At 51.3% G+C, this 12,185-nt stretch overlaps 1 protein-coding gene across 6 annotated transcripts in view; it reads left to right on the top strand.

Annotated features, from left to right (window-relative positions):
• Nucleotides 1–5,758, top strand: part of TMEM164 (transmembrane protein 164) — a 166,700-nt gene extending 160,942 nt beyond the window's left edge. For all 6 annotated transcript variants that reach the window (XM_044764240.2, XM_044764242.2, XM_044764239.2 and 3 more), the window contains one exon: nt 1,213–5,758. In XM_044764240.2, the coding sequence (XP_044620175.1) occupies nt 1,213–1,419 (207 nt within the window). In that variant the 3' untranslated portion in view covers nt 1,420–5,758. The remainder of the gene's footprint in view (nt 1–1,212) is intronic.
• The last annotated feature ends 6,427 nt before the right edge of the window (nt 5,759–12,185 follow it).

The raw sequence follows: 12,185 nt of genomic DNA on the forward strand, positions 1-12,185 counted from the left end.
AGTTGAGCTAACCAGGGCCCAGGATTGCTGAGTCCATGGATGTCTGTTGGTGGCAAAGTGAGTAGGAAGAGCTTGGGGCTGGGGCTGGAGGTCAAGAGACCCAAGTTCAAGTCCTGGCTCTGCCACTGCTCTGGGTGAGTCACCTCCCCCTCAGGGGCAGAGAGCTCCCAGCCCCTCTGTGACATGGTACAAAAGCCCCAACCTCCCTGAGAGGTGGTGAGGACTTGTTTTTAATGTGAATGGGCTTGAAGGGCTTTGGAAGGCAGGTGCCGTGGCTGTCCTCAGGGCAGGAGTGGCATGTCTGGTTTTGTGTGCGAGCGGCATTAATGTAGCATTAGCCATGTGGAGCCTCGCGGGACCTAGCAGGACTAGGGCATGTAACCGATGTCACCAATGCCTTTGGAGAAGTAGTTACTTTCTCTTTCCCACCCTGGTGTATTGCTCTGCTCTGGTTTGCCTGGGGGGTAGTTTGAGCTCCTTGCCAAGGTGTGAATGCTTCCTGCGCTCTAGGGAGGAAGCAGGGTGACCTTCATACCCTTACTCTCACTGCTCTCCACTGGGACTCCTTGATTCCAGAGGAGTCAGTGTCCTCATGTCACCGTGCATACCATGCTCAGTCCCACCTCTGGGCCTGGTTTAGGCCAAGCCTCCTACAAGGAAGGCTCTGCTCACTCCATTCCTCACCATGACCCCCATCCATCTTTCATGAGTTCATTCAGGTGCCACATCCCTCATGAAATCTCTGAGGACTCAGCCCCTACACTCCTCACATTTCATGGTGGGGAAAACCCAATGAGCACTGTCTCGTTTGAAGTCAGACGTCCTAGACTGATCACCCCAACTTGATTGGTTGCCAGTTACGTGGATGCAGGGACCATAACATTGACTGCTCTTTTATCCCATAACACCTCTCTGAGGACTAGGCACAAAGTAGAGGCTTAGGAATGACAACAGGCTCTGGGCCTAACCAGAAGGCAAGACTGACCCAAACCAAACAGCTTTTCCACTGGACGGCCTCCGCCATCACCTCCACAGGGCTCTAGCCTTGACCCACTCAGCAAACCTAGGGGAGAGAAATCCCGTTATGAACAGGTGGGGATTTGTCAATCCCTCCTTGTCTAGTCCCCCGTTAGGTAGAGATGGCTGAACTGGCAGAAGCCAGAGAAAGCCTAAGGATGGCGAACGCTCACTCTGCCTCCCTTGTCCCTGCAGGTCACCGAAGTGAATTTGAACAACATGCTGTGTCCGGCCATCTCAGACCCATTCTACGGCCCCTGGTATCGCATCTGGGCCTCGGGACACCAGACTCTCATGACCATGACCCACGGGAAGCTGGTTATCCTGTTCTCATACATGGCTGGGCCTTTGTGTAAATATCTGCTGGATTTGCTCCGGCTTCCAGCCAAGAAAATAGACTGAAGGTGCTTGTGTTTTTGTTTTTTGTTTTTTTTTCTCCCTGAGGAAACAAGTCCTGACTTGACTTGGAGAACACCCAGTTCTTGATGAAATCATGGGAGAGGGCAATAGGATGTTTGGTGTATTTCTTTTTTCCTCTTCTCTGTCCCATTCTTCCACCACTCTTCCTTCCCCAGCTCTTCCCCCCAGGATGTCTCCTGGAGCCTGGGGTGTCGTGCTGAGGACTGGATTCTTCCTCCTCCCCTTTGGCTCTTTCTCCCTGCTCCTAGTGGCCTTACTTGGGGAGATGGTAGTCAGTAGCTTCCACTCTGCTTGTTGGTGCTTTAACAACAGCTGGTTGAAGAGAGAGGGAACAACAAGCAGTAGTTCTTTTGGCATCGAAGTGATGAGATTGGGTTGAGTTTCATTTCTCCACTGCCAGGGACCTCCAGGCTTATTGCTGGGTCCCCTTTTGTCTCCAGCACGGCCCCCACTGTAAGGGGACTGAGGCCTTGTTTCTATACCAGCCGCAAGCCTAGAGCCAAGGGATTTCCCAGCTCATGGCCAAAATAGAACTGGCCAGATTCTTCCCACTGGTGTCCCATGACTCAAAGCAAGCAGCCAACCAGCCACTCCCTCCAGAATGCTGCCTGCGGTGGGAGGTGGGGGCGCTCCCCGGCCCAAGGGCTAGATTCCATTGAGGGGATGGAGAGCTGTTGCAGTGGCAATTCCAAAGTGAACAAGGTTACAATGCCCACGACTAATACTAGGTAGGACCCTGGGTAAATCCTGCCTATGAGAGCTGGGAACTGACCCATATCCCACTCAGAAGTGAGCACAGGAATTAATCAACAGAAGTGGTAACTTGAGAAAACTGTGATTTGAATCATATGCTCCATTTGAGTTTAATGTTGATAGTAGATGCCATTTTAATCCTGAGTGCCCCTTAAATGTTCTCTCTCTCTCTTTTTAAAGGCAGCTTCAGGGAAGGATGAGCTGGAGTTGGGCTCTTTGCTTTTTGTTTATTTGTTTGCTCACTTGTTTATGGATATTTGAGTTTGGAGAATGCTTGCATCAGGACGTGTCTCTGGAGGGGCTCCTGTCAATCCATTTTGTGGTTTTACAGGATATGTCAGCATCCTGGGTTTGGGAATATACAAATCCTTCCAGTGTTGTTTTTCCGGGGCCACATGTTGTTAGTGCAGCCAGACTCAGTGCTGAATTGTTTAGCGTGGGGGGCGTCACAGGCTCCCTGCCCTGCCCATCCCCAACGCCCATGTGTAGGTTGAAAGGGAGGTAGCAAGGAATCAGGTCCCCATGGGTGGAGGTTCAGGTGCTTTGAAAGGAAGGCCTTTTGTTGAAAGACTTGAGCTCAGTCATGCATGGACCTCAAGAAGGGAGGCAGTGGCTGAGCATTTGCTGATCCCTTGTTGCCTCTTACGAAAAACAGATTTGCTTAAGAACAGAAAAGATGGTTGTGACTTCCTGTGATGGGCCTCCCCTCTCCCACTCTAGGCAACCCAGTTGCCCTGGGCCAGTTCCAGTATTTTGGGTGTTACTGTATTAGACCTAGATTGAGCTTCAGTGCCTCAGTGGTCACAATTTTAGCAAACGGACATACAGGAAGCAGCAGAATCCAGGAGAGTCTCTCTGAGCAAGATTAGGCCCAGGGAAGCCACCATGGAAGCCCATTTGCAGAGGCCTGTTAGCATTGAGGTGATGAATCCCCAGGGTGTGGGGAAGTGAGTGGGAGAACATTGTGCGCTCTTCCTCCTCATGAGCTCCTCGTGATGTGTAACCTTCATTTTCTGCCCTCTCTGAGGGCTTGGCCAAGTTTTTCTTAGTGCTTCTGACCCTGGGATTGCCTGCCAGAAGAGGCACCTCTTGAGTGGCTGGATTCGCCCCACCCATCATCACACTCCTGTGTGTGGGAATGACTGATGAGGAAATATGCAAGGCCTCAATGCCTCTTGGCCTCTTTACAAAAGGAAAGGTTGGAAGGAGGGCATGGGAGGGGCCCCTGGGGGCCTGTCCTGTCCCCTATCAGAATATGGAGTCTCTGGAGGCAGATGATCTGTACCTGAGCTGGGAGTCAGCGGCGTGGGTGGGGCAAATGCTCAGCTTTGGAATGCCACAGTGACATAGTGACTCTGCACGCTCTCTCTTCCTCCCTGTGTCTGTGGCATGGCCGTTGCCAGTCAGCCTGAGTTTTCTTCACACTGGCATGCCTCTAAAAGCTTGCCTTTGCCCTGGCAACGGCTCAGCATCCCATTCTGGCTGACACTTTCTGCTGCTTGGAAGGAAAGAAGAAAGTGAAAGCCATGTGCCTGGCCCGGCCAGGCCAAAGACAGATACACCTGTCAGGGGAAGGGGGAAGTGAGGGGGGTTGCGGGGCTTCTGGGGGCAGACTGGCTCAGAAACATGCAGGTGGAAGGAACAGAGATTGAGCCCTGTCTCTGGGCTCCACGGGGGCTCATGGCCTGTATTTGAGGCATTGGGGAGCAGCAGGCATCTGAAGTGGTCTGTACCTCACTCGTACCTTGGGCCAAGCCCATGTGGAGAGGTGACCTGGACAGACCCACGGCAGCCTGCCTTGGAGGGTGACCCCTGTACCAGCAGGCCCGGGCTTCCCAGCTCCTCCCCAGGGGTTTTCTGTCAGTGCCACGGAGGTTCCCCAACCACCTTGGCCAAGTTTCCGTATGCCATTTGCCAGTGTGTGGGAGCTCAGTGTGTGTCTGAGAGAGTGTTTGTAGAAGTGGACACTTGCTTTTAAAACAGCCCCAGGAAGGGAAAGGAGTGCTGCCTCAAGCCCCCGGGTAGCCTTAGCCAAGGATCTGGGCCAATGAGAATAGTTGGTTCAGCTGGTTAACTTGTAGAGAGATGGTCACGCTTGCTGGCAGTCTCCCCCCCGCCCCCGGCTAGTATTTGGTTCTGTACACCAAAGATGATCTGGCCCATCTTCTTCCTGGAGGCCCAGTGACATGTTCCTCCATCAGCTTGCGAGACAGCCTCGGACTCAGTCTCCCCCAGACAACATTCTCTCTTCCTCCTTGGATTTGTTAGTCTTCACAGAAGCTGCCTGCAGGGTGGTCGGGATAAGTGGGGTGCTCGGCGCACTTTACCGTCCTGTACCTCAAGTCTAGCTAGCAGGTCATCCCTTTTGCTGCAGCCTCTGTCAGGGTTTTGTCATTTGTGCTCGTTGATAATTCAGGGTTTTGTGGAGCAGGGGCAGCCCCGCACAGACAGTGGCTTGTCAGCAGATCTCCGTGCCCTGGTGTTGGGCCCGCGTGGCACCCCGGGAGTGAACTGGGCGCCTTGGGGTGGCAGAAGGCCCTTCCTCCCCCTCCCTCGGCCAGAAAGACTTCTCTGGATTTGTAGACGTTGAGCCAGTGTCATCTGTCCTCTTCAGAGACTGAAAGGGAGGTGGGGGAGGAGAAAAGAAGGGCCATGCGGGACACTGCAGGACAAGACGCTGGTGCTGGTTTGGATGAATCAGGAGCAGGCATAAGGGAGGGTGTCCCGCAGTCTTTCGCACACTCCTAGGCAGTCCCCAGACTGGGAAGGGGTGTCCCCGTTGCACACCTCGCCCTGCCATCTCGGAGGTGGGCAGAGTCCGTGAGAGGGAGTGCGCGTTCCTCTTCTGTACATAGAGTGAGCCAGTCCGTGCTCAGGAAAACCCAGTCGCTTGTTGTTGCTCTTGTCTGTGACATTTTTGTACACTGGTTTGCTCCTCGTGGCAGAAAACAAACGAAACAAAAGTCCTTTCAAGCAAAGCTGTTGTTTGGGAAACTTGCTTCCTTTCGGTGTCAGTTTTATATAATATTTTAAAGAATTCTTCATTTATAGTGGTGTTATTGTGGTGGAGAGAATAAGATAGTCCGAGCTGTAATTATTTCTGTCAGGAAATCGACAAATGCCTCTGTCCCTCTTTCCCCCCACCCCACGTCCTTCCTCATTCCCAAGATGGGATTGCTATGCACTGGGCAGACCCTCCCTGACCCTCCCCCCGATCCCCCACGGTGGCTCCCTTTAGAACCAGTCTTTGTCATCCCCCTAAACAGCAGCAGGGGGAGCGTTTCTGCCAAGCTGGTTCTTGGGAGCTCTGCGCCCTCACCAGTTTGCTCCCTTCTTGGAGCATTTTGTAATGTGTTTTCTCTGTTTTGTAAAACCTTTTGATTGTACCGAAATGATTTCCGCAGTTCCCTTTGGAAATAAACTGTCATTAATTTGTGTACTTAGCATTCTGAATTTTAGTCTTAGGTGTTTCTGTTGTTGGAGATCCCTGAATGAAAAGAAACCCTCACCATGGGACTTACTGTTAAAATGTTTTCTTCATTTACTGTTATTAAAAGATTTATGAGAATCCAGGAGTCTTGGCCTTGCTTCCCAGAACCTTCTCAGAAGATGCTCTGCTTTGAAAAGTAGACAAAAGGGGCCATTGGTCCTCCACACCGTGGAGGGTCCCCAAGGGGCACTTGCTCTCTGCACTGCTTTGCCCTGGGAGCCGTGCGGCTGGACGCATGGCCTTGAATTCCCACGCTGCCTGCTTCCACCAGGACGGCCAGGGACAGAGAAGGCAACTTTGAAACCAGATGTGTTCAGGCGCACTCATCCCAGGTTTCCTGAGGGTTGGCTCCGTGCCAGCACTGTTCAGCATAGGCCTGTGCCCAGCACGGGTCAGACTGTCTCACAGGGAGGAGTGAACAAGATAACCCTGCCCTTTGGGACCAGTTGGACCTGCCTGTCCAAGGCTCCATGTCGAGCAGCCGTGGTGACCATCATCAGCTCGGCCTGCCTTTACACCAGAGGTCCTACTTGTGTTTTGCTGGTGCTGCTGCTTCTGGAAGGGACACAGCTAGCCAAAGTGGCTCCTAGTGCAGGTGCGTCACCTCATTGGCCAGTAGTTGGGCCCCCAGGCTATAAATGAGGCTGGGCCCTGGCAAGTCATTTGTTCTCTTGCCACCCCAGGTTCTGCATCTGCAAAACAATGACTACAGCCGTGTGCCAGGGGCGGTGCTAAATCTCTCCAGGCACATCAGCTCCCGGAATCCTCCCCAAAAGCATGGAGGGCTCACTGGCGATGCTGTCCCCGTCTGACAGGCAGAAAGTGAGAAAACTGAGGCTCAGAGTAAACGAATGGGGGAGCTGGGGGTGAAGCCCGTTTTGTTAGACTCCAAAGCCCATGTGCTTTACACTCTACCCCAGACTCCACTGCTGGTCTGGGGTGCTGGGATCATGGGGCAGACTTTACCCAGCGCCCCCAGCCGAGGGAAAAGGGAGGAGAGCCTGCCAGTGATGCAGAAGGCAAGAAAGAGGGAGGTGAGACCCCAACTGCACAAAGCAGAGGAGTCAAGCCTGTCTTTTCTTCTGCTGCTGGTGAGCCTCAGAGCAGAGCTGAAAGCATAGGGGTAAAGGAGGCGGGGGCGCAAGGGACCAGGCGAGAGCTGGCCCAGAGGGAAGGATGGAAAGAGGCTGCTGGGGGGAAGGGAAGGAAGTTGGTCCCGTGGCCTTTCTGTGTGTCTCCCTCTTCAGGAAGAGCTCAACACCAATGACCTAGGCCATGGCGTCCTGTCCCCTGGGCTAGTACGTCTGCCCCTGCTGGCTCCAGTCTGTACCCCCTACTGAAGGCAACAGTCTTTCAAATGCAAATCTGACTGCATCACTCCCTGGGTCCTGAAACATCTTTAGCTTCATCTCCTCTCCCCTATGCCCCCCAAGAACCATACACAGGGAGAGACCCTTTGCTCCAGCCGGAACATACTCTACTTTTTCATGCTATGCCGTTTCCCGCTTCTTTGTCTTTTTCTTGGCACTGTTTTCTCAGCTCCCCATTGTCTCTTGTCATCTCTTGCCTCAGCTTGGGTGAGCCCCAGTCTGCATTAGGTACCTCTCCACTTGGTTCCTACAGCACCTAGAGCTCACTCCTGGCTGCCACTTGCCCCATACTACGTAACGCATTATGGCTCTCTCTCCCTCTGTATATGTTGAGCTCCTTGAGGACAGGGTGGGGTCTGATCCATCCTCCAGCCCCTGGCGCAGGACTTGTTTCATCGAAGGTGCTAAGAACAGTGATCTTAGCCTGGAATGCTACAAAATGGTGGGAGGCATCATTGTTACCAGAGGGACAAACCTTGGCCACAAAAGCCAGCACCCATCCTGTGAGTTCTGGGTGGGGCTGTGTGCCTTTGTTTGCCCAGGCACCCCGAGCACCACCCTGTGGGCGTCCTTGCTGAGGGGCCCATCCTGCTTCTCTGCAGGACTCTCTGTAGTTGGGGTCCTGGATGAGGAGGCGGTGTTGTGAGGGAAGAGACCTGAGACCCACAGCATCTGTTCCACCCGACCCTGCCCCAGACCTCTGAGCAGGGGGTGGACAGGGTGTCCAACTGCTTTTCCATGTCCTTGGTAGCTATTCATCCCCAACAGGATCACCCCTCCATTTCCCAGGGCACATAGTCAGTTGGTGTTTGCATGGCAAAAGCCCCACCAGCCTATGGAATGTGTCACCCACCCCTCTGAAGGGTAGGGAGCAGCTTGGGATGGTTACAACCTGATCCCCCAGTGAGTTTTCCCCTTGTCCTTGTTTGCCAAGGCCAGTGGAGGAACAGAGATACACAGATGTCAGTGTGACAAATGCAATGGCTTATTCAAAGGACGCGTGGTTTGCTAACCTTGGCAACAGGCAAGGCCGGCCTAGCCCAAAGTCAAGGACTCTCTGTTACTGCCTGTACCCGCCCCTCTCCGTCAGCATTTACACAGCATCTAGATTGCACATCTGGGATGTCTGAGCTGCTTGGCAAAGAGGTTTAAGTGCCTCCCAGGGAGGCGGTAGGGAAGGCTGCTCCTGTTGCTAATGGATGACCCACAGGGCTTGCCCTCTGCAGCTGGCTTCCTAACTTCAGTGCAGCTCCTCCTGCCTCTCAGCCAGCTGGTAGCCTTGGGGCCTCACAATGAGGTAGGTCTTAGCAAGAAGGGTGGCTGCTTCCTTGACGAAGCTCTGATACGGGACAGGGTCAATAGCACGAGCTATGTAGGTATTCTCCTCTCCAACCAGCCATCCCCAGCTGCACCACTGCTCTGGCCGCCAATTCTCCCTGGTCCCTTCTGCCTCTCTCCTCTCCATCTAGGGGCCTGCAGAGGGGCTGCCTGCTTTTGCTGTCCCTTCAGCTGCTCCTTCCCTAGTCCCCAGGAACCCCACACCCTATGCTATTTTAACACATTTTTAAAAAGACCCTGGGGCCTCCAGTAATCCACCCCCTGAGAATGGAGGGCCCTTCCTGTGCACTCCAGGAAATACCCTCAGATTTCCAGAATGTTGGAGCTGACAAGGTACCACTAACACAGGGGCTCATAAATTTTCCTGCATATTAGAATCACCTGGAGAGCTTTAAAATACAAATCCTCGATGCCCAGGCCTCACCCGAGCTCACACTTCAAAGCAAACTTTTGTTTTGTTTTGTTTTTACTTTAAGTTTCCAGGTTGTGTGTCATCTCTGACCTGACCATCTAGACTAGTGCCTTTTTTAAATGAAAATTTTTTCTTTTTTCTTTTTTTTTTTTGGTGAGGAAGATTCGCCCTGACCTAACATCTGTGCCAGTCATCCTCTATTTTGTATGTGGGATGCCTCCACAGTGTGGCTGATAAGTGGAGTAGGTCTGCACCCAGGATCGGAACCCATGAACCCAGGCCACCGAAGCAGAGTGCATGGAACTTTAACCACTCGGCCACAGGGCTAGCCCCCTAAATGAAATTTTTAAGACACACCCAAAGGTATGAAGAATAATGTCTAAATCCAGCTTAAGAAAAAGAACATTACTGTTCTTTTTCTTCTACTGAAGCCCCCTTACTCCAGAGGTTTGGAAATTATTCCTCAAAGCTTCAGGGAGTCTTAGGGACTCCTCAGGGGCCACCTCAGGATGAGGGATGAGTCGGGGCAGAGTGGGTGGGGTTCTGGCCTTTCCCCTTGCTTCACCCAGAACAACTCCAATTTTATTCTGTTTTGTACATCGAGGTTCTGTAAATACTTTCATCGGGAAAAGGTTTAAAAGCCACTTATTTATCTCCTCACTAGTTCAGCCTTCACCCTTTCCTAGATAGTGGCTGTCCTGTCATAGTGGAGAAAGCGTTATGGCAGGACTCCACAGATGGGCCCTGCAGTCCCAGTTCTCTGTCCCCTTTGAGGTCCCAGATGCCCTTGGCAAAGTCAGACCTCGCTGTGAACTCCAGGGCAGCTGCGAGACATCCAGTGAGATAAATGGGTGTGAGAGGGCTTTGTAAACGATAACATCCTGTCCAGTGTAAGGGGTCCTATTTCCAGACAGTGCGGTTGCTATGTGTGTTCCCAGAGCACAGAGGTTAGTTGGCATTTTGACTACGCTCACTCATGTGCCTGTGTGATGGGGTCTGTGGGGTGTATAGGAGATGTGATACCTCAGTTTTAAGGAATTTTTCTGTATTTCATTGACTCTAAGAGATTTTTTTTTACATTTTAACATCTCTAAATTTGGGATGCATCTTACAATCAATAGAATGACATAGTTTAATCAGCAACTTATTTTTATTTTTCGGCGATACATAAAATAGTGGACATCTTACAATCTGAGGCGTCTTAGAGTTGCTGAAATGCCATAATTGTTACCTTTGATTCCTCTTCCCCTTCCCCATGAGAGTCACCCTCCTGGTGGAGAAAACCCCTTTGGAAAAACTAATAAACAAACCTTTAGTATACAGCCTCATTCTAACACTCCATCCTCTCTCTCTTCCTTGCCAGCATCCACTTACGCCAGGCAAGCTTTCTGCTTCCTGACCACAGGGGGGCCTACTTTGTTGAGCTGTCTCCTGAGACAGATGGTTTGTGAGACATGAGAGGAAGGAAGCAGAGTGTACCTGCATAAGGAATTCCACCATGCCAACTGACAGGGAAGAAGAGAGGGAAGGAAGAAGCCAGAAAGAGTGGTGGGGAGGGAGCCAGACAAGCCAGGCCAGCCATCCCCAAAAGCTCTGGTTTCTTTATTTCCCAACCACAGCCTGGCCAGACAGCTCACTCTGCTTCCCTAGGGAACTCCCAGGGCTAGCCATTGCCAGAGGTGAGCTGGGAGGAGGGCGGGAGGAAGGAGCCCAGCCTGTCCTAAACTCCCTGAGTTGATGTGAGTGGCTCTCTGGCCCACACAGAGGAAGACAGTGGTTTTCTCACCTCCTCCAACAAGTAAGAAAAAGGATTAGGCAGTGGGCCTTTCAAGGAAAAGCAGCACCTTGACCTAGGGGAGCCTAAGCCATGGACATTTCCCCGCAGTTGGAAACTGCCACTGACCTTCCCTCAGTCCTGGCAGCCACTCTAATTAAGCGTGGCCCTTGTAGCCTTTATGCCAAGTACTTCCAGAAGGGGAAGGAGTGTCTGCAGTGAGATCCAGGGATACTTGGGCACAGGAAGCAGTTTTTGGACATTCTCTCCCCCACCCCCATCAGAGAGCTTAGCAAGACATGATCAGCCCGGATTACAGCTGCCCTCATGTAACTGGGTTAAAGTGTTGGCCTACTTAGGTCCCTCCTGCAGTGGCCTCCTTCAAAGCTGATGAGGCCGATTAGGGGGCTATTTCTGAGCCCTAGTTGTGTACCCAGAAGCCTAGGGGCAGACCTCCTGTGACAAGGAAGACAATAACCAAGGCTGGACAGCCAAGGGCAGAGTCTGCTGACCTTGAGATCAGTGCTGTCAGACCCCATGTGCCCTTGTAAGAGAAGGAGTCAAATAACAGCAAGTCTAAGTCTCTGGATTTTTGAACGTCAAAAATCCAACGAACCAATCAGTTTTCAGGGAAAGACCTTGTCCTATGTTTTGGCCATCTCCAGCCCTACAGAGAGATGGTAGATGGTCAAAATGAAGTCTTTAATGGCAGTCACTAGCCTACACTCTGTATGTTCTGCACATTTGAGAGAGATTGTTATTTAACCTCTCTGAGCTTCAGTTTGCTCGTCTATAAAATGGCAGTAATAGTAGTACCTACTTCATAGAGCTGGTGTGAAGATTGTATAGATAAGGCACTTGGCACAGTGCCTGGCACATTGTAAGCACTGCTTCCACAAATGTTAGATGCTGCCACTACTACCATTACCACCACCACTGCCACCACCATTGTCACCATCATCCTCATCCTCATCAAGACAGCAGAGTGAATGATAAAAAGCTGGAGCCTGACAAACTTGGTTTGAATCCTGGCTTTGCCACTTTGTAGCTAAGTGGCCTTTGATAACTGACAACCTCGTTGAACTTGTTTCTTATTCTTTAAAATGGGAAATTCATAAAGCTGTTGAAAAGTGTACAATATGGTCCTTAGCTCACATAAGCACTCAGTAAGTGTTAGCTTTTATAATTATTAAAAAGAGATGATGAAGATCAGTGGTTGCCAAGGGCTAGAAGGGAGGGAAGGATGAATAGGCGAAGCACAGAGGATTTTTAGGGCAGTGAAACTCTCTGTATGATACAATAATGGAGGATACATTTTATTATACATTTGTCAAAACCTTTAGAATGTACAACATCAAGAGTGAATCCTAATGTAAACCGTGGACTTTGGGTGATGATGATGTAGCAGTGTAGGTTCATTAATTGTAACAAATGTACCACTCTGGTGCAGGATGGGAAGGGAGGCCGTGTAGGGAGGTGAGCAGGGGAGGCAGCGAGTATATGGAAACTCTCTGTACTTTCTGCTCAACTTTGTTGTGAACCTAAAACTGCTTTAAAATTACAGTCTATTTAAAAGGAAAAGAAAAAGGTGATCAAACTAGATTGTTATCA

The sequence above is a fragment of the Equus asinus genome, chromosome X (genome assembly GCF_041296235.1).
Source record: "Equus asinus isolate D_3611 breed Donkey chromosome X, EquAss-T2T_v2, whole genome shotgun sequence".
NCBI lineage: Eukaryota > Metazoa > Chordata > Mammalia > Perissodactyla > Equidae > Equus > Equus asinus.